General features: G+C 38.6%; 2 protein-coding genes across 8 annotated transcripts in view; both read left to right on the plus strand.

Annotated features, from left to right (window-relative positions):
- The window catches only part of tln2a (talin 2a), a 155822-nt gene extending 152681 nt beyond the window's left edge, over positions 1-3141 (plus strand). For all 3 annotated transcript variants that reach the window (XM_041783181.1, XM_041783190.1, XM_041783198.1), the window contains one exon: positions 392-3141. In XM_041783181.1, the coding sequence (XP_041639115.1) occupies positions 392-520 (129 nt within the window). In that variant the 3' untranslated portion in view covers positions 521-3141. The remainder of the gene's footprint in view (positions 1-391) is intronic.
- A 9064-nt stretch (positions 3142-12205) lies between these two features.
- Positions 12206-25794, plus strand: LOC121508858 (tropomyosin alpha-1 chain-like). Of its 5 annotated transcripts, XM_041785976.1 has the most exons (10): positions 12209-12434; positions 12840-12965; positions 16365-16498; positions 17450-17567; positions 17699-17769; positions 17901-17976; positions 18102-18164; positions 18436-18505; positions 19164-19242; positions 19660-19857. In XM_041785976.1, the coding sequence occupies exons 1-10, from the start codon at positions 12321-12323 to the stop codon at positions 19661-19663; spliced, it is 855 nt and encodes a 284-aa protein (XP_041641910.1). In that variant the 5' UTR covers positions 12209-12320; the 3' UTR covers positions 19664-19857. The 5 variants fall into 5 exon arrangements, with proteins under 5 accessions (XP_041641917.1, XP_041641921.1, XP_041641910.1 ...); XM_041785983.1 differs by lacking the exons at positions 19164-19242; positions 19660-19857 and adding an exon at positions 25103-25794 and having other exon boundaries at positions 12206-12434; XM_041785987.1 differs by lacking the exon at positions 19660-19857 and having other exon boundaries at positions 12208-12434; positions 19164-19246.
- The last annotated feature ends 488 nt before the right edge of the window (positions 25795-26282 follow it).

Raw genomic sequence — 26282 nt, forward strand, 5'->3', positions numbered from 1 at the left:
GTGCACTGACATCAGGATACCAGATAATAAAGAAGATGGAAGTAAGGCAACTTTAGGGGGAAAAGAATTGATTCAAAAATAAAGTTGAAAATTGGCAACCTTAAATTTTGTTTATATAATGTTTCTTTCCTTCATCCAATACTTGTGCAAATGCTGTATTTCAAACTTCATAAAAATGACGGCATTGAAGCATATCCAATTTTTGCATAAACATGCAAATACACTAAAGCTGATAGTAGTACTGAAAAATAGACACAGCAGCTGTTAGATCTTTAACTTGGAAAAAAAGGGGAGAAAAAAAACGTATGCTACCTACGCCTCCAGAGAACCTCACCTAAGCATATCAAGTTCTCTAAATTAAATTTTAAATTAAAATGTTTCTGTCCATTAGATCATTGCAGCCCAGGAGGAGATGCTGAGGAAGGAGCGAGAGCTGGAAGAAGCCAGGAAGAAACTGGCTCAGATCAGGCAGCAGCAGTACAAGTTCCTGCCCAGCGAGCTACGAGAGGATGGCAACTAATTATTCAAAATCTCCATCAGTGCTGCTGCTGCTCATGTGTACACTCAAAGCAGTGTGAGGAGCACATCTGTGTCTGTTTTTCCTTTTTAAAAGCACTCTTGAATAAACAGGTATGTGGCCTCAAGAGACTTCAGATATGTTTAACACACCAGTAATGCCCAAGTCTGCAGTGAACACAGAGTCATCGTCACGTGGAGATCAACAAATCTGAAATACTACTGTGTGGAACTGACTACTTTCTGAAAACAGAGTTACAATGTTTGACTGAAGAACTGTTTTTATTTCTGTCCTCATGTATAGAGTAACCACTTTAACTCAATCTGAACCCGAATGTGACATGCTTTAGGACAAACAGTTCAGCTCACACGCTCTCATGTTTGCCCATAAGCTACAGCTTCTTTCTCTTTTGTTTTACAGTTTGCAGCTCTAGTTCAAACACTTCTAAGATAAAGAATTGATTGTATAACTGTTTGTGTGATTATAGCCATTTAACTGCAGCCTCACTCACAGAGCAACATGATTTCTGCTCAGATGTTGTATGAATGTTGGCTTTCATTCTCTCATTTGACACCTTTGATATCTGTGAAATTAAGTGAAGGTCTTCACTTCATTTCCGTGGCCATTAATATGAAGGACTTTACATGTTGGTGTTTCTATTCTGTAAATGTCAATAATGAACGTTTGTTTCTGGCAATCATCCTTTAAAGTAGACAGCTTTGCTTACACATCATTTGTTATTGCAGGAAATGATGGTCTCCACATGCAAAATGTCTTTTTTAATGCAGCAAAAATCAACATTTGCCCTTAAATATAGGCTGCAGCTAAGACTCAAGTAGAATGTTCTACATAAGGATAACGTGAATGCTTTTCTGCACAGGCAGACATTTACCATAGAAGGATTATTTATTTCTTCTGATTAATTTTAGCAGACTAAGTTTCTGACAGTATCCCTAAAATCCTGTAAACATTTTTTTATTCTTTAGCATTTCAGGTGTTAAACTTAAGTGAAAAACAGTTTCATCATGATGCAATAACATGGATGGTGCTCTAGGGGGCGGTATTGGTTTCTCTTACAGCATGAAACTTAAAGTAATAATATAACAGATGATACTGTATAGACTATATCGGCTTCTTTATCTTGCAAATTGAGAATACGTGTAAATACCTCAAGCTTTTTGAAGCAGTGCAGCAGCTGTGATTTGTCTGCTCCTTGCAGATTTCCTTTAGCCCTTCGCTCCATGATTCCTGCCTGCTATTTGAGAGTGAATACAGTCATTTTTCCAGCAATACTCAGTCACTGCCAGGGATATTATTTAACTGACAACTTTGTAAATTCATAAAGGAGCAAAGCAGAAAATCAGACACCAACCTGGAGGCAATAGATTAATTTTAAAGAGTAAAACTTGTTAGAGTTGATGTTAAAATCACTTAAGTTACTGCATAACTAATTAGTGCAGTTAATCTCCTGTTGTATCTGAATATAAGGGTGCTCTGTGCAACTTTATCGAATATAAAATTCTTGCAATATAGGAGCCTCTTTGTTTACCAAGTTTGATTGTAGTGTGTTTGGTTCCCTTTGTCTTACTCTCCGGGCTGTGTTTCAATATTAAACTACAGTATATTGTAAGATTAGTTCCTGCTGTGAACATGCATGGCTTTGTGCTTCAGATGCATCTCTTGTTTCAAAGGCGACAGAGTTAAACTTTAAGGAATGCACTGAGTGACTCTGACATCCACATCCAAACAGTATATAGACAATAACTTAAACCACACAAAATTGCTTTTCTTTTTTACAGTTAGAGGTGTTTTCTGATGTTGTATTTGTACTGAGCATGGGAGTGAGGGGGTGAGGACGAGTTTGGGTCTGTGGGTGGGTGAGGAGCGTGGTTCAATGCTCATCATTAAAGTCTGTAGTGTTATTATTAGTGCCTTAGTCGGTAGCCCATACATTGTCTGGTCTGCTTGAGTGACAGTTTCACCTCATTAGTCAGGAAGGTACTGGAAAATAAATATTTTCAGGAATGTAGGCTCACGTTTGTGTTTTTTTTTTTTTTTTCTTTTTTTTGTCCCACTTGTTCACAGATGTTCCTCTAAGTGCTAAAAAGTAACTCTCTCTTCAAGGCCTTTTGGGGATGGCAGAGGAACTGTCCACCAGTCAAAAAATGTGTTGCTGTTTGAAATGTACCATCAGCATATGCATATATATAAATATATATATATATAAATCTAAGTATGTATATTATATACATGAACACATTTTTGTGCTGCATTCCATGGGCATATACCACAGTGCTTCTAAACCGCGACAGACCGATGGTTTGGGTCTGTCGACTGCTTTATGGTACATTATGAAGTCACTGGTATTTCAAGGACAGGTTTTTATTTTTCATGCTTTTAAGCCTCTATGAAAGATTAAATGTGATGAAACATTTCAATATATCTGTCACCATTAAGATGTTGTGGCGCATTTCGATGATGTGGAGTAATTGAAGTGTTCAGTCCGTTTTCCCTCCCCAGACAGAAATAAAAATGAAGTGACTACATTAAAGATAAGTGATAACATACAGTATAGAAGATATTTATCTGGCCTCAATAAAACTATTTTTTGTATTCATGATAAATAAAGCATTTCAATGTAACTTAATGTGTTGAAGTTTCTTTTGTGGAGTTAAGATATTTATATTTGACATCATACAGTGCATTCAAACAGTTTTTACACCACCTTCACTTTTTTCAGTCAGTTATGTTTCAGCCTGATGCTGCAGTTGAAAAAGTTCATTTTTATTGCTATTTATCTGGCTTTCACAGAATCTTTTTGTAGTCTTCCTCAGATCTGTGCTGTGCAACAATCCTGTCTCTGAGCTCTGCAGGCAGTTCCTTTGACCTTATGTCTTGGTTTTTGCTCTGTTATGCATTGTGAGTGGTGAGGCCTTCTATAGAGAGGTGTGTGCCTTTCCGATTCATGTCCAATCAATCTAGTTTACCACAGGTGGACTCCAGTCTAGTGAGGGGTTGTTAGTGAACAAGCTGGTTCTAAGAGCTGGCTCTTTTAAATTAGCAATGAGATCCAGATACTTTTTGAGAGCTTTTATTTTGTTATTACTAGTGCTATTATCATTTTTATACATGTTGATGGTGAAACATAAATGTTTTACGTCAGGTGTGTCATACAGCCCTGCCAGAGAGCAGATTTCATCTGCCCTGCAATGTGTTTTGGGGAGGCAGTATATTTCGAAAGACAGTTACATGATATTTTCCTCGTTTTTGAAAATTAAGGATACTTGGAGTAAAATACCAGCATAAAAATGAGTCATATTCCATTACATTGTTGAAATTGGCAGTTCAAATGGAGTCAAACTTCTACCCACCTGACAAAAGAACCAGCTTTTTTGCTGAGCCGAGCCAAATGATCCAGATCACTGAAACAAGCTGGACTCCCCATCACTACTCCAGTGAAGGTGTAGAAACAACTCAGTAACAATCAAAAGAATTGGGAGGAACCTGAGCTCAATTTTGTAATTTTGCAAAGGGTCTGAATATTTATTTTTTTATACATTTGCAAAAATCTTTAAATTCTGTTTTCACTTTGTCATTATTGGGTATGGAGTGTAGATTAATGAGAATAAAATGTTTTTTTTTTCTGTCCGTAGCATCAGGCTGCATCATAACAAAACTAAAATAGTGACGGTGGTCTGAATACTTTATGAATTCACTCATATTTGGGTTTTATTTGAAGGACATACTGTAGATTGAGTTGGAAATAGGAAGCAGGGGGAATACATTTTAGTGAAGTGCCAAGGGATGGGAAGGGAATAACCATGATGAATCCAGTGTAATTTGGAAAAGAATATAGTACAATTGGGAAAAACACTATTTCTGAATGATATTTTAATGATTTGCTGTCCATGTGTTGCTCCAAATCTAGGTGCTGTTTTTGAAAAGATTGTAACATGAGGAAGGAATAAAGATCTAGCTAGACGCGCCCAGTTTGACTTCAAAGTTATTTGGGCCACACCATCAAATTTACATCCCTCTCAAGGTCAAATGTCTGTAACTACAGTTAGGGTCTACCACCAGGGACGCTGAGGTCATGTCCTCACTATTTTGTGTGTAAATTTATTAGGTAGCACCAAACTGGAGTGAGTGTTTAAATTTAAAACTTGTGGTAATGTATTAGACTATTATAAAGTTAATTAGGGGTAATTATAAATAGCCAATGCTTAGGTAAATAGGATTAAAGAATTATGACTGAGTATCAATGCTGATGCCGATACCACATTTAAATCTGAGGCATGCGGAGCTTAGCTTTATTAGATTGACTATTTTATTCATCTTTTTTTTTTTTTTTTTTTTTTTTTTATAAAAACAGAACAAATAATACGGCAGCGTTCAAAGAAATTAAACAATTTAAACTTCTTAAGGAGTATAAACAAGGACATTTCCCAGTAAGGAAATATCAGATGAAGAACTGGACTTGGAACATCTCAGACATTGGACATTTTGAACTCAAAAGTCAAACCTTGGTTGTTGCTCAGACAGCTTCGGTGTTAAATAAAGGACTCTGCATTCTCTCAGTTTGTTATTTATTGTTAGTTTGACGTTGTTTTGAAGGTTTTTAAGACTTTTATGTGAGGGAAATTGAGTTTGAAAAAGTAAAGTTGAACAGTTAGCTGAATAAATAACTGATGAAATATTCAATTCTATCAGATCATCTCACAGTGTCTCAGCAGCACTGCCAAAAAACTTCAGTCTCAGTCACCAAAACAGAGGTGAATTCTGGAGAGCAGAAAAGTTCTCTTTAAGTGTCTGTGTCAGTTTAGTGTCAGGACAAGATGGCATTTCTGAGTCAGCACTAAACCTGAAGCTAAAATGGTTCCATGCTATGAACTGAGACCTGTGCTAAATTTGTCCAGCACTAAAATTTGAGGCGACAATGTCAATTACAGAGTCACAGCTGCTCTGGGGTCGACGATTTAAAAAGGGAAATGACCATTTTCTGCCACTTTTTCTCAGAGTAACTTCTACATATTGTACTGTGTGCGCTCCTCCAAGTGACAGAAATGTTAATCCAAGAGACCCTCAAAGATTATCAAGTTGTTATTTGATCTATGTTGTAACAAGAGGCCTTGTTAAAGTGACTTGGCTGAGAGGGAGACTGAGATGCTCTGGCTCACAGGACGTGGGCATTGAATTTAATGTGTACAAGCAGCTGATAGAAGACAGCTCATCCATTATTTTTATGCCCTAAATCTAATTATAATAAACGTCAGAAAGCGGGTACGGTTACTGATGACTGCAGCATGCTCTACAGAAAGGTTAGAGTCTTAGGATTCGCTCTGAGAGCCCTGACTTTGAAGCACAAACTCTTATTTGACTTTTTCCCTCAGCTTTTTTACTGTTACAACTTAAAATTTTCTACATTTCCTTTGACCTGAAGAAGTTCAGTGTCACTTCAGGCTGCTCCTCCTCTGATGGAAAATGACACACCAATGTCAGGCTGTAACAAGCTCTGTACTCATCACTCTGATATTTATACATGACCTCACACACATAAGCTCTGCTTGTTCAAACCACTGAAGATAACCTTCACGAGACAGATAAGAAGGATCAAATTAAACTAAGAAAGACTGACTGATCCCCAGATGTTTTAATTCTTAAAGAGGAAGTGAGCCACTCATGTCCAGGCATTAACATGAATCATCTAAATACTCCCATTTCTAATTACCCAGTTGCCAAAATACATTTATGAACATCCAAACTGCTTCACCTTGAACCTTTTTTAACTTTTAGTTTGGCACACTAAAAACTGATTGAACAACCTGATTCAAAATGTATGGAAGCCATACAAATATGGAAAGAATTAGTGCAAAAAAAACAAACAAACAAAAAAAACAGTGTTAAGTTGTGTTAAGTTTAAAGCATGTGATAGGAGTTTTTTGTCTGTCTATGTTTGGGCAATTCTTGGGAATGCAATGTCTCTTGAAAGGAACTCTTGAACGGATTCTTGAAAGGATTTTCTTCAAACTTTGCAAAAATGTTCAAACTCTGACTCAAGGGTGAACTGATTTGATTGAAGCACCAAAGGTCAAAGTTACTGAGAGGATTCTAGCTGCAGACTGTACCTCTCTGATGGCCCTCTGGGCAGATCGTTATTACGAGATGCTGTCTCTATCAGGAACCCAAAAAACATTTAAAACAAAATCATATTAAACTTCCATTCAGGGTTAGCGTAAGGGTTAAGATACCAGAAGTTAAAACTGAAAACCTGATTACAAAATGTATAATAAAGCAGACTTAACAGTCTTCCAACAGGAAAAGGTCATCCTCCATGAAAACATGCTAATGTAGCTTATGTAGCTTACTTAGCTAATGTAGCTTTCATAGCTTATGTAACTTATGTAGCTTAAATAGCTTAAACAGCCTACATAGCTTATGTAGCTCTATTAGCTTTGTAAGCTATGTAGATAATGTGGCTACATAACTAATGTAGCTAAAGCTAAACTTACAAAGCATATGAACATCTATATGAACAAAGCTAAGAAGCTAACACTAGCTAAATTAGCTATGTAAGCTATATAGCTAAGTTCACAGTTTAACATTAACTTTTTTGCTCAACAGCCACCATGGCCAGTAGTTCCCAAAGTCACGAGCCACTCTGAATTTTCACTAACCACAATTTTCTTGTTGGAAATATTTTATACAATTAAGGTTGACAATGCCTTATTAAAGCTGACTTAAACTGAATCCTATAAAATGAAAATGAACACTGTATTTCCAACTTTAAACTATTTTTTTTCCCATCCACCCATCAGAAAACACAAATTGACCAAAAGAGTTTGTGGTCGGGTATAAAATTGCCACAAATCTAGCACTTTGAAATTAGCTTGGGGAAAACTGGCCCCTTTAAACAGCCTCATTGCAACAAAGCATCTACCACTGTCTGCAACAATGATCACAAACAGCACAGTTAGGACTAGAAAAGCACTTGGAGAGTGCAGACCTCCACCATTAGCCTTAACTCCCAATAGTGAAGAATCCTTTAATAAATTCCTGGGTCCGTCCCCATATGCCCCTCACCTCAGCAGTTGTCGATTACTCCCTCCCTGGTAGCAATGCCAATGCTTTGCCAGTGAGGCAAAGCATTGGCATTGCTATGGGTAGACTGTCATGCTGTAAGCATTGCCTGCTGGTGCCAACAGATGCACTGACAGTCTCATCCATGGTCTCACCGGATGACTGGAAGTCATGGCAGAGGGTGAATATTCCTCTATTCCTCCCAGCATTGTGAGTATTCTCGCTAAAATTCCCTGTCTTTCTCTCTGTTACACTCCGACTTGTCTCCTTGACTGGACATGTGTCTTTCAAACTCTATAAACTCCAAAACTTTGAATAGAAACACACCCAAAAATGCTGCTGGGATTGAAGTTACTCATGTCTGCCATCTCCTGGTGTAAATTGGTAACAGCACAGACCTCCGCCATTAGCCTTATCTCCCAATAGTACAGATTCCTTATGCCATTTCTGACATTTCCTGAAAATTTCATGAAAATCCGTCCAAAACTTTTTGAGTTATGTTGCTAACAAACGAACAAACGAACAAACCCACCCGATCACATAACCTCCTTGGCGAAGGTAATAAAGCATGGGCTGTGTCATCGATAAATTCAGCCTGCCAAAGTGGCTAATAGAAGTCTCTGCACTCCATGCCATGGCTGAATTCCACCTGCATTTGGCTAGCTAGCAGGTGTTAATGTCAAGACCTGGCTACGTTTGTAGCTACATTAGCTTTGGCTACATTTGGTAAAGCTCACTTTGCCAAAGCTAACTTACCTACACTGGCTTGCATAGTAATGTTAACTACTAACTAGCATAGCTGTGTTAGCTCTAGCGAAACCTCAGAAAGCAAAAGTAAACCACTGTTAGTTTGCTACTTCTGAAACGGGTCTATAAATCAGTTTATCCCGGAACAGACCTCTGATCTTTTTTTCTGTTTTATTTATCAATGTGGCTTAGTTTGTAATGTTTTATTTAATGAATGTAACTGCCAGACTTTGTTTATGAGTTAAGCTAAATTTAAAAAACAAACAAACAAACAAACAAACAAAAAAAAGAACCCGAGACTGGAAATTCGTTGTCCGACTAATTACGGCACTTCTGTCCGTTCTGACAGAGACGGCTTCTCATATAAACAGTCTGTGAGAGGGGGCGTCTGAGGAGCAGCCAACCTGTCGTGGGCCTTGTGTTCATCCCTTGTGTTGAACATCCTTGTGAAATCACAGATGCTTTGAGGGGTTTTCTTCAAACGTTGCGTAAAAGTCAATTTTTGACTCAAGGATGGAATGATTTGTTTTTGGAGGTCAAAGGTCATAGGCCCTCAAGTTTATCTCTTGCTCATTACCATGCTCCTACCACTGCTTCAACCAGCCCAGCCCTTCCTCTCTACCCACTACTGTACGTACACTATCAGGCAGTTGTATGCCTCACAGGGCATATAAAGTAGTTCTAATAGTCCTAACTGGGTGTGAAACAGAAATTTATTCCACAACTCTTTTTGAGCTACAAAACTCAAACTAAACCATCATCATAGAGGTGGACTATTTCTATAAGGTTATTGTAATGCCTGAAACCATGGCTAGTGTCAGACCATCCTATTAACAGCTGGCTTCAGGAATAGACTTTCTTCCTTACATTTCTTCACATCCACAGCAGAGATTATTGATGAGTTATGTTTTTGTCCTATCACTTTGTCCTAAGAGGATGACAAAATTGGCTTGAACCAGAGGTTCCTCATAAGCCAGAATCACAAATATACACAAAGTCCTGGAAAATTTCTGACATGTTCACAGTAAGCTGCAGACAAATTTTTCACCAAAAATTTACCAGGACTTTTTTTTTGACCGCACTGACATAAATTTTCAAAAAAAAAAAAAAAAAAAAAAAAAAAAAAACAGTCAGGACGAGCTGTATATATCCTCAAGAAACTAAGTGCAAATGAGCAGGGAATCATATAGATGTCCTTTGACTTGCATGCAACCATAGATGGATGGTATAGCAAATGACCTGTCTGATTGTGCACCTGATAAAACTGCACATTTTCTTTAAGTCTGTAATGTTCTTCCCTTTTGTTCATACTGTAAAATGTGTCTAACTACATCTATTATTAATATGAAAGCAAATATTCTCATTAAGGGGTCATACAGCCACGCCTGTTTTTCTTTAGCCACTGTTGCATTGTACTGTTAAAGTTATGTGTTGAACAGACAACTCAGAGACATTGCAGGTGCAGTCAGTGTGAAATTTTCCTCAGATTTTCAGGTGTGATTCTGCATGTTTGAAAACAGCTACAGGGACTTAAATGAGTCCTTCTTAACCCTAAATGCTATCAACATATTATAGTCACCTCATGAAATCAGCATTTGAAGGTCTTAAAACTTCACTCGTAGCTCATCAAAAGCCTTGAAGTGCATTGTAAAGAGCAACATGCTTCTGAGGGTTGTTGTTTGTGCTGAGTTGTCATGCCCCTTTATCTTACCTTACAATGACTGTAAGTTTAAAAAGGGATGAGATTTAAGTAGAATTTGAATTTTGGATTTCCCATTCCCCTGACATGAGTGTGCATAAATAATGTTAAAACATCAAACTAATTCTATCAGTCAATGTTTCACTATAAATGTTGCACACATGTTGTACAATAATTGAATGCCTATAAAAAGGAGAACAAAAATCCAGTTTTCACAGCATAGATGACTTCAAGAAACTGAGTTAAAGCAACCAAAGTAATGAAGAGTAATGACCAAAGCTCTGAATTAAACCCCTTTTATGAAATCTGAGAAAATCATTAAAAGTTGGACAGGTACAAAGTGGTGATGTTCATCTCTCTATCTATCTCGGGTGATAGGGTGACATGGATTGCGCCGTGAGCCTCTCTGATCTCTGTATATGACTGGCATGCCTGGCTGGCCACTAAACAGTCCACAAAACACATGGCAGGATGACAACACAGTGACAGCTGACTGCCTTTAAAAAAAGCTGCACAGGATGGATATTAGGTCGGACAGACCACCAGAGAGATAAAAGATAGGATGTTAAAGCAGAGAGGAAGAAGGACAAAAAAATCATATTGAGGTATTGATTATATAAGGTCTCAAACAAGGCAGTATTTAGCTTTAAAAAAAGACTCAAAGCATAATTGGGCCAGGACTATGAAAATTCAGATGCAGAAATGAAAAAGTAGTGAAATATTTTGGGCACAAATGTGCTTTATTTTGATTGTTTCATCCCAAGTTCCTTTAATAAAGGAACCAAGATAGTGAATGGTCTGTTTCGGAAACTAAGGCCCCTTGTCTTAGACACCAAGCTCTATAATGGGGGTAGCCACAGGGGCCTTAGACAGAGTCAAACAGGTGCTCTTCCAAGATCCAAAAATACACATTCAACAAAACACTGGTGGAAAAGCTTCTCTTAGACAAGACAAGAAAGAAATAAAGCTAAAGTCTAATATCCTCCTAAAGAGGCTGAGCCAACTGAAACACAAAGCAGGGACTCCTAGCAGGTCCTCACAGACAGGAAGTCAATACTGTTGGTATAGTATTACATAACAATAGTATGCGTATGTGTGTTTACAGGGTACATGGCCTTTCAAATCATCTTCACCTCACCTATTAACTTATATTTAGCAATATTTGGTCATCAATTCTTCATCTCAAGGTCCAATTCCCTAACATGTTCAAAATTAATTACTGTAGCTGACAGTAAACTATTATTACTCAACCTTTTGCAGCCCTGACCATAGGTTGTGTGTGACAGCTGCTCCTGTGCCAGTGGCCCTGTGAACTATCAAAGGGGTTCTGCAAAGGGGGGGCTGCTGCTGAAATGCCAACTGCTCCTGTATCTTTTTCCCTGTGCACGCCACTATATCCACTGCGGTCCATTTGAGATCTAACTCTCAGGCATGTCTTTGCTGTGAGGATAGCTGGACAAGTTTGATGATATACCTCTACAGAGAGCAAAGCCTATCTGATTGCTGCTCGGATGTGTAACTATGCTGTGAGGGAGCTGCTGAAATGATCCCTGAGAGACAAACAAGCCGTACTGGCTAATATGACACCCCACAGAGGGAGAAGAACTTTCACAGGGGCTTATCCAATCACATATATTTGTTTTGTGTGAATAGTTTGGAGTGCTGTTACAATTCATTTTGGTACCAGCTTCTGTTTAAATGATGACAACTGTTGTGAACACATGCTTAGTGAAAAAATGCCCGAGCCCCTTTATTAAGTACTTAGGACCATATATAAAGTAAAAGTTCCCCTTATTTGCCTTTTCTTTTCTGAAGTTTCTGTGTAATCTTCCTGGGTGATAATTAGGTCATTATTATCATCAAGTTTCACCCAAATAACCCTCCTCAGAAGAGCTACAACCTCAGAGTCTTGACACTCAGCTTCCTGCCTGTCACTTGAAGGGTGTTAGAAATAGGAGTGGACGCCTTGGTGTGAGGGGGCAGAGCTTCCTTGACGTCGACACCCCATGTATAGTCATAGAAGTCGTCAAATGTCAGGAAAGAGCGAATCACAGAGGAGATCCAGAAAAAAAAGACAGGTCCCACGTTGGCAAACAGCTGCAGTTGTTTCCAAAAAAGTATTGGGTGTCCAGTAACTGCCCATCAAAACTACATATTTGACTCACTGCAGCCAAGGCGAGCTCGCACTCCAGCTTGGTGATCAGTGTGGTTCAGACGCTCCGATCCTTTCATTCTGTTTGTTTTTTGGTCTGTACGGACAGCCACTAACACTAAGCAGCCATGGATGCCATCAAGAAGAAGATGCAGATGCTCAAGCTCGACAAGGAGAACGCCTTGGACAGAGCTGAGCAGGCCGAGTCAGACAAGAAGGCAGCTGAGGACAGGAGCAAACAGGTCGGTCTCTAGTGTGAAACCCGGCTGTGCGCTTTTACGCACCGGTGCCAAAGGCGTGGTGCGCCTAGCGCTGCATGTCCAGATTCCTGTGACTGATGATTCATGTATTTGTGCCTTCAGTTGATTGATTTAAGTTTTATAAACCTGCCCTTATTGTGCTAGGGATGCATGACTCTGGCAATAATGGGGCATATTTACGCTAAGGCTCATTTTGATTCATAACCATTAATCTGAAACTAATATAATTCCACTAATTTATGACATTGGAAGAACTTTCTTAAATGTTGAAATATTATTTTCTAAAAATATATTTACCAGACATGAAGTCTTTTTTGCGTAATGGGTGTATTCAGGATACTTGTCTTCTGCATGTGAGTCAAAGTCTCCTTGTCTTTCTGTGTCCAGCTTGAGGATGACCTGGTAGCACTGCAGAAGAAGCTGAAGGCAACTGAGGATGAGTTGGACAAATACTCTGAAGCCCTGAAGGATGCCCAGGAGAAACTCGAGCTCGCTGAGAAGAAAGCCACAGACGTGAGTTTGGGCTAACTTTGAGGAAGACACCATGAAGGCATCCATTGCCCACTGGTTTGACCTTGAACCACCCCTTGGGGCCCCTTAAGGAACTAATATGACTAGCCCTATTACAGATCATTGTCATTATTAAATCATGTAGTAATGAATTATGAGATCCTAATGGGCTGTATGGGGGATGAAGAAATTATGGATAGTTAAATTTAGCTCTTATGCTGTATAAGGTAAGGTCACTGCTCACTGGCTTACCAGGACATTCCCCAACCATTTGGACAAATCTGCACCAGTGTAGGGTTTCACTGGGGCATTTTACAAGCATATTTTGGCCTGTTAAATCCTTGATAGATTTGTGGCTGTTCTGGTTTCAGTTGGCACTTTCAGTCATGGACAGTCCTGATTACATTACCGGTTTATTGCTTATGATTAATGTTTCACCTGTTATGCCAAATTGACTAAGTCACAATCAGCAAAAGTACAGTTATGAAAAATAAGCCTATAATTAGTATCAAATGCTTTTACGTGTACTGAATGACTGCATGTTGGTTGAAAGTTTATAAAGATCAAAAACAGCAAATTTGGCTGACAGGAAACATTACACACAGGTCATACAATCAGAAATATATCACAACATAGTCAAAAAAACCACACGGCACAATAACATTTCACTGCACAGAAAGAAAACTAAAATAAAATAGCACAAAACACCTGAGGTTGTTACAGAGATGGATTTTAATAAATCATTTGGTTGACAAAAAAAGAGACAGACAGGCCATGGCACAAAGGAAGAAGTATAGATAGCCTATACATATACTATTACTTAGATAGACAGATACATAGATAGATAGACACTTTATCAATCCAGAGGGAAATTCAAGGTATCCAGTAGTAGTTTACAGACACATGACATGGGACATCTCTTTCACTTACCCCCCACCCCCACCCCACCTTAATAATTTACCAAAACAAATATTTGCATAAACTTCTAAAAAGAAGTGAACCCCACACTAAATTAGAATTATATTTAAATTTATACTTTATGCTTTAACCACACCTTTCACTGCAGCCCAGTTTAAGACCCAAACTTCCAGGCCCACCAAACCCTTGTCCAACCATAACATCACACTTAAATATTTATGTGTTATCTATCAAGTATGTTTCATAAACAGGGAATTTCAATGTGAATGCTTTGCTTCAGAGACATTAAAGTTACATGAAAGTTAGAAACTACAATTACAGAGCCACCGCCTTTTATTTTGTTTTGTTCAGGCATCTGCAAAGTCACTTTGATTTTATTTTCTAATACTTATCTCTATAAATGTACTTTGTCGCGCAACAAACTCTTCCCAATTAGTATTAATGTCTCTGAAGACACTGATTAATTCTTAAAATTGTGATGTGAGCATAGTTGAATATTTAACAGGGTGTCACCAGTTAATCCAATACCTGTTAAACCATGACACTGGTTGTATATATCAGACAATATAATATAAATGATGACACGAGTTAAAACATCTTGACTTTTTTAGTTTTTGTAAATGACCTGTTGCGGCCTACCTACGGTACCTCTGGGGCCCACCACTGGACCCCGGCCCACACTTTGGGAAGCACTGCTTTATCCAAAAGTTCGATAGAAATATTAAACAGAAAAAATAAAGTTGAAGGGCATTTACAAAAAATAACAAACAAACAAACAAAAAAAAAAATCAACATATATACAATTTAAAGCAAAATATGTATATACTGTGCAACAAGTTACATCAAAGTAGCTTACAGGAGTGTTTTAAAGAGGTAAGCAATACTATAACACATTTTGAGTTTCTACTACAATATGAAGCATAAATAATTTAATTATAAACATTGTAAAAGTGCTATTTGAATCATCTTAACATAGAGGGGAAAAAAACAGCTAAACGAAGTTGCATTAGACTTAAATAAAAAACTAAAACAAAAAATATACAGGCTGCTGAATGAATTAGATCTGTTAATGGGTAAACTGGGGGTGAGGGAAACCTAAAAATAAAGTTATTGAACTTGTGGTATTGGAGTAAAAAAGGTAAAATAAGTAAAAAAAAAAAAAAGGGAGTCAATAACACAAATACTATAAATGCCAGTTAATCGTGTATGTGCACACGACTTAATGTTTGCTCATGGCTACTGCTTTAGCTCCTGACTGAACCAGTGTCTGATGTCTGGAGCTGTGATTTATAGGGCCAGCTCAATATACCAGTAGGGGATGCCCTCAAAACAACACATGAATCAGATAGTTTTTAAAGTGATAAAAACAATAAAAACATGATATGAAATTAATTCCCATCTCGATAAAAATTAGCACAACTTGTACATATTTTTTAAATAATTTTTGTAAATTTTAATTACTCGCGTGCAAGATCGGGTACTTCCGGGTTTGGTGGCACGTCCCAATCCTCATCAGCGGTTGATTAAGGGCGGTGGGGGCAGGGATCAAACGCGCCGCATCTCCAAGTGTGTGTATGTGTATGTGTGAGGAAGCCCGTACAGAACTGAGGGGAAACTAGCTTAGCTGAAACATACAAAAGGAGTAAAAAAAATGGCCGGTGGGAGCTCCCTGGAAGCTGTGAAGAAGAAAATCAAGTCACTGCAGGAGCAGGCCGATGCAGCGGAGGACCGGGCAGCGTTACTACAGCGGGATCTAAACCAGGAGAGGAGCGCGAGGGAAGCTGTAAGCCGCTGCTAATTATTTAAGGCAATTAGTGCCCAGACTGTCGACGGCATTAGGCGTAAATCTGGTCAAAAAGCGTGGCTGCTAGGCCCAGACAGGGAGGTTTACATCTAAATACACCCAGGTAGCAGATAGGCATATCTGAAAGCCCACTGTAGGATGTGCAGGATGTAACCAGGAGTGGATGAATGGATGTAAGGACACCACCCGGCACGTCCCGAATAAACAAACAGCCCAGTAACAAGTAGGCTAACGCTGCAGCACCACCACTGGCTCTGCGTTAAACTCCTGCAGGCTACAAGCTAGTTTACGCACAGAGAAATTACCTAAATCAAAAAATTAAGCCGCGTTTGTGGTAGTCTATCAATGCTGCAATATTATTACGTCACTGCGGGGCAGGAAATTACAGAAGTACTGGAAATAAAGACAGACGAGTGGATAAATAAGTGTAGCTCTGTCTTTAAGTGTACTGTTAACATGTATTCAAGGGAAAATGCAAATGTATCCATCCCTCATCCTGTAAATATAAAATGTGCACATCCCTCCTTTGGGCGTGTTCCTGACCCAGCCCAGTCTCTCCTTGCAGAGCATGGCATGGCCACTGATGTTTTAATCCTGCAAAGCCAAGTAAAACTTTGCCCATGATTTGGGATTGTATACACAAATAAAATTTTCTATAATTCTGGTGTTTCCCCCTCTAGGCTGAGGGTGATGTAGCTTCCCTGAACAGACGTATCCAGCTGGTTGAGGAGGAGTTGGACCGTGCTCAGGAGCGTCTGGCCACAGCTCTGACCAAGCTGGAGGAGGCTGAGAAGGCTGCTGATGAGAGTGAGAGGTGGGTATCTTACAACCAAGTAAAGCAGACCCCACTTTGTAAACACAACAGAAACAGAACCCCAGTTAAAAGTGTTTGGCATTGTATAGGAGAAAATAGCCTCGCTTGGTGTGTAGCTCCCTTTGACCTTGTTGTATAAGTTGATTTCCTTCAATAAAGAGTGATTTGAAAGGGTAAAGATAGATTTATAAGAATAATTCGAGAAAAAAAGTGTATGAAATGCATCATGATGGCGTAAATCTTTTGAAAACATAGGTGTTTATGCAGGCAGCATATGCCTTTTAAGATGAACAATCCTTAACTACTTAAGCAGGGTTGTCATGATACAGGATTTTTAAACTTTAATATGATCCTATTGAAAATTGAGTGATTCTAAGGCCTTTAGCATTAATGTGGCAACAAACATGGAAGTCTCATGCACCCAGTATGAGAGGATTTTTTTTTAGTTTTAGTTTTTTAAAGCTATTTTATATCACAAAAATAACAGAGTTTGTGTAAATTTAAAACATGGTGTCACATGTACATTCACAAAAATCTGAATTAAGCATAAGGCTTGCCGTGCAGTCAAAAAGTATCAGTTCTTGATAACCTTATACTAAAGCAGTTCAATGGTGCCAGCAGTTGACGTCTGTGCCATTTAATAGGAACTTTAAAAAAGGCAGATCACTGTAGATTGAAAACAGTTTCTTCCTTTCACTTTGATTGCATGTGTGATGTTTTTATTGGGCTTAAGTCATACATGTACACAAAAGCATCATGCACACAGGGTTACTCACCAAACCTGGACAGACCAGTCTATCCAGCTTTTTTGTTCAGACAGTTGTTATGCATATAAATCCAGATCTCCTCTTACTAGAGGAAATAAACAATACACATTGGCTTGCTCTAATATCAGTGGTGTTTGCTGTGCCCATGACTTACCTTTCTGCCACACCATTTTCTGTCTCTCAGAGGCATGAAGGTCATTGAGAACAGAGCGATGAAGGATGAGGAGAAGATGGAGCTGCAGGAGATCCAGCTGAAAGAGGCCAAACACATTGCAGAGGAGGCTGACCGCAAATACGAGGAGGCAAGTTTTGCAGCTGTTCACAGCATGCTAATCTTCAAGCTTAGCATTTTAGAAATTCCTATACTTTATTGCAAAATATGGATGTTATGTTGACTGTCAGTGAAATTTAACTTTGGGTGTTGTGACTTCAGGTGGCCCGTAAGCTGGTCATCATTGAGAGTGACTTGGAACGTACAGAGGAACGCGCTGAGCTGTCTGAGAGGTAAGAATTTCCTTTCCTTTCCTTTCCTTTCCTTTCCTTTTCCCTAAAATTCAAATGAAAACAAACTTTCTGAAATACTTCTTTTTATGCTGCACCTTCCTGCCTTTTTCAACCAAATCATAAATCCACAGCAAATGCTCCGAGCTGGAGGAGGAGCTGAAAACTGTACAGAACAACCTGAAGTCTCTGGAGGCTCAGGCAGAAAAGGTAAGATGACAAACCCAAAAATTTTAGATGATACACAACATATCCCTTGAAACTTGTCTAAATCTGTCTTTATATCATATTTTGTTGTAAATTTGCCTAACTCTTACCTTTGTGTGCAACCACAGTACTCACAGAAGGAGGACAAGTACGAGGAGGAGATCAAGGTTCTCACAGACAAGCTGAAGGAGGTGAGTTTCCCAAAATCTGCATAAATCTCAGATAAGTCACTTTGGTAAAATGTGGTTTATACACTCTGTATCCTCTATAATTTAGCCATTTAAATACTAACTGCTCTGTGGCTGGAATTAAGTTTGCTGACTGTTTATATTCCTGCATTTGCAGCAATACTCAATTTTCTTTTACAGCACTTAAGATCTCCAAGTGTCCCATTGGGCCGTGGCTGGTAATGTAAACCTTTTAATGTGTCTCACTAATGTTTGACTCTACTCCTCCCTTCAGGCTGAGACTCGTGCTGAGTTTGCTGAGAGATCAGTCGCCAAGCTGGAGAAGACCATTGATGACCTTGAGGGTAAGAATCTTTTCCACTTGATTTTTCAATCTTCAGTGAAAGTTATTTTTGGATTTTCCACAAAACTCTGGGCTGTTTTTTTTCTGTGAATTTGTTATTGAAGAGTCCTTAACCAGTCATCAGGAAGAAAGCTTTTCTTTCATATCAGAGAGACACAAAGTTTCCCTACTTTGTTGTAGGGACACTTACAAGAGACAAAAACATGCTTCTTTTATAAAAATAGTTTCAGTATGAGGTTATTATTTTGGTCAGCAAGGTGATAAATACTCTTGAGGACAAATATCTACACCATCAGTTGTCTCTAGTTGGGAAAAAATACAGCTATGATCCACAGAGGCTGGCGTGATATTATTCATGTCAGCAGCAATATTTCTCACCACAGTGGCGTTAGGCATTCTGCTGTAGTGACTGTTCAAGGCCAGCAAGTCCCAAGTAGTCAGCACAGGCTCAGGGAACATGTGAGGCAGTTTCTCGGTGACTCCTCAGGAATCTGACACAACATCAGCAGCTGTTCCCTGTGCACTTCCTATTTCTGGCCTGCCTTTTTTTCAGTTTCTCTATTTCACTTCTGTTCTCTGACCCTGTCATTTTTCTGTTGTCTTATTTGTTTTATTTGCAAATCCTTCACTCCCACTTCACATTAATTACCTCACAATAGACGAGCTGTATGCCCAGAAACTGAAGTACAAGGCCATCAGCGAGGAGCTGGACCACGCCCTCAACGACATGACCTCCATGTAATTCACCACATGCTTGTCTCTGCCTTAGATCCTTAAACCCCACTAACTATTGTTATAGCACACAATAGCTCCCTCTTCTGGCATGTTTGAGTGCAGTGAATCTCAATTATAGATGGGTGGACGTTTTTAGTTTGCCTCTCTAACACTGTGTTGTGTTTGAGTCAGATACGATTTTGTTGTTATCTTTAAAGGCTAGATTTCCAACGCTTTGACAAAAAATCTCTGACAATATTTAGTATTAATGTTTGATTCCCCTTAAAGTCTCCCATACCACATTTCCTTGTGCTTCAGTAAGCTTTTCTTTAGGCTTTCTTTCCATTGTGCATCCCTTTCCTCCTTTTTGTTTCTGCATGCCATTTATCTTCCATTCTTTTGTTTATATCTCCCAACACTTTTGCTCTTTTCCCCCCACAGCTAAATCTTTTCGCTCTCATCCCAGAAGCTGGTTGAACATCATCTCTCTCCTGTGCAGCGCAGCCCACCTTTCTGTCTCCTCTGTCTCTGTATTTCTTATATGCACATCGGGCCGTGGCTGCTGCCATCCATTTGTTCATCTTTCATACAGACCATTGAGCCATTTTGCTTTCTGTAAAATAAACATTTTACCATCTATGACAGCCCGTTCCCCTTTTTCCTGCAATGTTTTTTTTTTCATTTTCATTTGTCCCATCTTTTTCTTTTGTGTCTTTTGTCTTTTTTTTGTGTTTATTTTATTTTGTTGAGTAGCTTTTGAAATAAACTCTGAGCTTCTCTTCCACTCACTCTTTCTTTTTCTATTTGAAAGGATAGCTTTTTGGTGCAATGGCATTATTTGGGTTTTAGTTTAGTCAGTTCTTATGTAAAAAAAACTAAACAAACTACAGTTTACTTAATTCTGCAAGTTCCTGTGGGACATCTGAACATGGACTTTAGTATCTGGTTAATGGTTCATATCACAGTTTTGATCATGTTTGCATGTGCACAGAGAGACCTGGTTATTCATTAACCTGTATACATAAGAAATACAGGTACATCTAAAAAAATTGAATATCATGGAAAAGGTCAATATTTTTGTCACCCATTTCAGAAAGTGAAACCCATATATTATATAGACTCATGACACTTAGAGTGAAATATTTCAAGCCTTTATTTCTTGAAATGTTGATGATTATGGCTTACAGATAATAAAAACCCCAAATTCAGTGTCTCAGAAAACTAAAATATTACACAAGATCAATAAAAGAAGGATATTTTAAACAGAAATGTCAGGCTTCTGAAAAGCATGTTCATTTCTATGTACTCAAAAAGGACCTCCTTTTGCATGAGTTACTCCATCAATGCTGTGTGGCATGGAGGCGATCAGCCTGTGGCACTGTTCAGGTGTAATGGAAGCCCAGGTTGCTTTGATAGCGGCCTTCAGGTCATCTGCATTGTTGGGTCTGGTGTCTCATCTTCCTCTTGACAATACCCCAGATATTCTCTATGGGGTTCAGGTCAGGCCAGTTTGCTGGCCAATCAAGCACAAGCTTTTGGTACCTTTGGCAGTGTGGGCAGGTGCCAAGTCCTGCTGGAAAATGAAATCAGCATCTCCATAAAGCTTGTCAGCAGAAGTAAGAATGAAGTGCTCAAAAATGTCCTGGTAGATGGCTGCGTTGACTGTGGACTTCAGAAAACACAGTTGACCAACACCAGCAGATGCCATGGCAGCCCAAATCATCACTGACTGTGGAAACTTCACACTGGACTTCAAGCAATGTGGATTCTGTGTCACTCCACTCTTCATCCAGACTCTGGGACCTTGGTTTCTGAACGAAATGCAAAATTTCCTTTCATCTGAAAAGAGGACTTTGGACCACTGAGCAACAGTTGTGGTGGGAATTTCTAAAAAGACAGGACAATAAGACACCAACAACCATCAGCAGGAGAACACTTTCTGGATTTATTTTGACACCTGCAGGTGGACACACTAACCATGACTACAGAGTGGCCATGGCAGAATGTGCCCGAACCTTCCTCTCAGTGCTCTTTTATATTACAGGTTACAACACTTATTTGCATGCCTACAATTCAGGTTACACACAGATCATGAAATAGGTCGTAAAATCCTGTTACCCGCCTTAACCCCTCTTGGGCTGCAAACCATCAGATCAAAGATCCTTTTGTTTACCACACTTGATTAACTCAACTTCCCCAAGGAACAATGACCCTTTTGCTATAAAATCCTGGATTAAATCAAAACAAGACATGATCAAATGTTTCACATTCCATGAAAACAAAGGTACACATACTTTCCCATCACACAGTCCAGTTCTTTTTCTCCACAGCCCAGGCAAGACGCTTCTGATGTTGTCTCTGGTTCAGGAGTGGCTTGACACAAGGAATGCCTCGTTTGTAGCCCATGTCTAGGATTCATCTGTGCGTAGTGACTCTTGATGCACTGACTCCAGCCCCAGTCCACTCCTTGTGAAGCTCCCCCAAATTCTTGAATGGATTTTGCTTGACAATCCTCTCAAGGCTGCATTTATACTAGTGCACCTTTTTCTACCACACTTTTTTCTTCCACTCAACTTTCTATGAATATGCTTGGATACAGCACTCTGTGAACAACCAGCTTCTTTAGCAATGACCTTTGGTGGCTTACCCTCCTTGTGGAGGGTGTCAATGACTATCTTCTGGACTTCTGTCAAGTCTGCAGTCTTCCCCATGATTGTGTAGCCTGCTGACCCAGACTGAGAGACCATTTAAAGGCTCAGGAAACCTTTGCAGGTGTTTGGAGTTCATTTGCTGATTAGGGTGTGACACCATGACTTTCCAATATTGAACTTTTTCACAATATTCTACTTTTCTGAGACACTGAATTTTGGGTTCTCATTATCTGTAAGCCATAATCATCAACATTTCAAGAAAAAAAGGCTTGAAATATTTCACTCTAAGTGTAATGAGTCTATATAATATATGGGTTTCACTTTCTGAAATGGGTGACAAAAATATTGAACTTTTTCATGATATTGTAATTTTTTGAGATGTACAGTACCTGTACAAGTATCTTGGTTTATTACCGTTATTTTTACAACACAAACCATGGTAGTTTTGAAATCTGAGAAAAACTTGATCACTGAGGATTATTCAGGGCTTGACACTATTTAATGCCAACATCGAGCTGCAGAGATGGGTAATAAACATATAATAAAAACGCCTACAAAAAAGTGACTGTGAGAATGGCAAGAGTGAAAGAAAGATCTCAGATGTATAGGCCTACATAGATTTATGTTGCAAGTAATTGTGAATAAGAGGGCATATAGTTTGTATCATTAATCACTAAGAATGTTCAGCAGAGACTCCAAAGAACAGCTCAACAATCCTGTAAGTGATTCAGCTCACTAAATAACTGTCCCAGAAACACCTTCAGAATAAAAGCATGTGAAAAGTAGGCTTTAAAAAAGATTGAGCTTTGTGTTGACAGACGTGGCAGGATGCTTACCGAGTGCCATTTATCCATCCATATCTTACAGAGCTCTGAACTCTCAGTAACTTGTAGCATCAACAGTCATTCTCTATCTCCACAGTAAACTACACATATTTCATTTGTGGCTGAAAAAACAAACTGCTCATTTCACCATCCATCTAAATATAAGTGCGTTTAAACACAACACTACTGTCGGCTCACACAAACTGATCTGCTGCAGACACAGCATCCTGATTATCATGCTCTCTAAAGATCAGACAAGCTGTCCCTCCACCACACATCCAACATATTTCAAAGTATTGTAAGTTCAATGAGTGGTCTAATCAAAGTCAAACCTGCTTAGGTAGCCTACAGCTGTCAGAAAACAGGAAATGGTGTAAACATGGCACAGTATCCTGTTTTCTCCAGATATCAAAACCGTGTTATCAAAACCTTAAACCTATCCATGCACAAACAGAAACTGGGATACTCCAAAAACCGGACAGAACCTGGGATACTTGCCCATGTTAAACACAGTCGGTGAAAGTTTATTCAGGCATTTGAGCTGTTTTTGAACCACAGTCTCTCAAATACATGCTTACAAGATAAACTAAGAATTTAATATATCTACTTAAATATACTAACATAGTTTCTAATGTCTCCATCGTTCATTTTACAAAGGAATATGAATATATGTCTCAGTGTCTTAAACAACACAGCAGTTTCTCTTAAGGGAGTATAATAAAAAGTATTAAAGTAGAAATTTGAACAGAGTCAATACCCAGCATGGTCTCAAGTGTCACCGTCTTTGATATGTTTATTAGGGATCATTGTTCAGCTTGAATATAAAACTGACACGGCTGTTAAAAGTTTTCAATCATTACTAACTCTTTGTCTTTTATACTAACCTGGCCTCTGTCTCTTTCCCCTTTCTCTTACCTGCTTTCTGACTGTCAAGATCATCTTTACAAGCAGCTTGAGAAAAACCGTCTTCTCACCAATGAACTGAGAGTTGCCTTAAACGAGGCTTAAACTGGGAGGGCCTCTCGTATGCTTTCTTTCTTCTGAAACTCAAACATCCAGGCATATTGTCTACTGCTGTGATACAAAGTGTAGACCGCTGTGTCTGTGACACAACACTTTAACTAAGACAATGCTTTCAGCAAACAGGAGTACTAATGTAAGGTTTTCACATAATGCATGATCATGCTGCAGTTTGAGGTGAGAGGTCGAACAGCCTCCAGTTACCAAACGGTGCGTAATGAACCTGATATAGTCGCTCAGTTATAGACAGGGCTGTAGCACATGAGATCAGGGGAAATCTACGAGGTGCTGTCACTAAAGAGAAGAAGGCTGGTGCTATTGTCCCCCTCTGTTTGGTTGTAATAATGATAAAAATCAGATGAAGCAGGGTGTTAAGCTCTGCAGAGAATCACATTTGAATTTCTTTGTAGATGTTGGAATTGAAATTTTATTTACCCTTTCTTTGAAACTTTCCCTGTATTTATTATGTAGCATTCAGTCAGAAAGCAAATTAATTTCTTTATCATTAATAATTTTTGTGCTGTGTTTTTGAGCCCTTTATTGATCCAGTGTAAATGAGCAAGAATAAACTTAGCAGACTCTTCCTGATCTCTGAATTTAAAAGATTGTGACCTCTTAAAACAAAAATTGTTCCTCTTTCCATAAAAATCCAAAAAGTTAACTCTGGGAGAAATAGTGCCCTTTGATGTGTAGCAACAGGGATGCATTAATGATCACTGGTACATGCGAAGAAAATTAGCTGCATATCTACTTCTTAGACTGACTGGCTATTGGAGTTGCAGCTTTGTATTCCTTTATGATAAAAGACCGTCAAAAAGGCCAGATAAACAACAAGTGCTTCTTTTAGAGACCGCCAAAATGCTTGACATACATCAATTAGTCCAGTATTTGTCAAAACCAAATGGAGCTATAAAACATAGAATGTAGACATAAAATGTGCGCTTTGGAGTGAAACCACAACAACAAGGTTGATTAAAAAGGCCTTTGTGTTATTCCTTAACGCCATTTTAGGTGTGAAATGTTTTGATTGATGAGGAATTTTTTTGGAAAGGTTGGTTAGATTTGATTCTGTATGACATGAGTTTCACTAAAATCTACTGACAGACCACAGAGGGGATGACTGTCACCCTTTAGCCTTAAACCCAGCCCTGACTACAACCCTGTTGATAGCTTGAGTGTTATTTACAGAACATACATGAAGAGTTTGTAGAGTTGAGGAAATTAATTTGAATGAATGTTTTTCTGTTTTCATTAAATGTGAGAGGTGTAATGTCTCATTTTGAATTTTTACAACAATATCCATCACATCGTACACCATTTATTACCCTGATATACAACTATCTATGTGTCTTTGTTTGATTTTTAACCAGTGTGATACTATATTAACAGATAAACTGACTCGTGCTAAAGAGGAAGGCCTGAACATAAAGCAGACGCTGGATCAGACTCTAATGGAGATGGTTAACATTTGACCTGGCTCTCTCTCCCCTCCCCACATTACCTTCTTTGCTCTGTAATGGCTGCCTCTCATATAAGGCAGCTGAAGTGATGTTGGGGCATGTGTTCCTGTGACCTTTGACCTTGTCATCCTGAGGAAACAAGCTGAAAAAGGTAGTGCCAACTGCTTTGGTGAGGTTCAGTTAAACTACACGTCTGTTACACACTGTTACAACTTCCGATATAGATTGTTGAACATTTTTCACTGGTTTGCATGTACTGTCTATGTTGGGAGAATTTGCACTTTTTTTGAGGGGGGAGCACATCATTGTTCATGAAGCCATAAGATAAGCCAAGGTGAAACATAAGGGACTTTTATTATATACTTTTGTAAAGTTGCTTGAATGTCTTTGCTGTTTCTGCATTGTAACCATTTATTCTTTGTCAGTGTTGTTGTAAACTTTCAGTTGAACAGAGGGAGTTCTTGAATTTGCTTGAATGTGCTGTTTTGTTCAGCCAAATGTTTGTGCACTGTTCTCACTACCCTGTTTATTTTGAAAACCGATTTCTTGTTTGTTTTTTTGAGTCTCCAATTTTATCTTGGAAATGTAAAGATCATGAATAAACAGATGGATCAAGTGTAATTCACTCATTCTGGCTTTATTAAATGACATTCTTAGAAACCATTTAAGTGGGTAAATGGGTGATATAAGGCTGTCATCTCACATGAGATTTAATAGACCAGACAGTATTCAAGCATTTCAAATTAGTGAACAGTTAACATGTATTACATTAAGCAAGGTTATAATAGTTTTGGATATTTCATTTTTTTTCATTGTCTTTTTGTTTAAATTAAACTTAAGATTAAGTTTTAACTGCTGATTTGTTAGTTTCGTTTTTGTTTTGCTAAAATGCTTTGTTTTAGTTTTAGTGTTTGTTTTTTTTTTCAGCAGTGCAGGATGCTACTCTTTACTTTTCCTTATATTTATTCAATTCTGATGTTTGAATACTACTCAATACCAAAAATGAACCATTATGGGAAGTCTTCTTTGATCAAATCAGGCCATTTGACACTTCACAGGCTTGGTACATGTGGCAGTCAGAATTTTTTTTGTTTTTAATCTTTTTTAAA

Source organism: Cheilinus undulatus, linkage group 1, assembly GCF_018320785.1.
Source record: "Cheilinus undulatus linkage group 1, ASM1832078v1, whole genome shotgun sequence".
In the NCBI taxonomy this organism is placed as follows: domain Eukaryota; kingdom Metazoa; phylum Chordata; class Actinopteri; order Labriformes; family Labridae; genus Cheilinus; species Cheilinus undulatus.

Bases quoted from the DNA above. Each gene is read 5' to 3' on its own strand.
- LOC121508858 (XM_041785983.1), top strand. From the start codon at position 12,321: ATGGATGCCATCAAGAAGAAGATGCAGATGCTCAAGCTCGACAAGGAG. The intron at 12,435-12,839 runs GTCGGTCTCTAG...TTCTGTGTCCAG, and splicing joins CTGAGGACAGGAGCAAACAG to CTTGAGGATGACCTGGTAGC. The intron at 18,165-18,435 runs GTGAGTTTCCCA...TCCTCCCTTCAG, and splicing joins TCACAGACAAGCTGAAGGAG to GCTGAGACTCGTGCTGAGTT.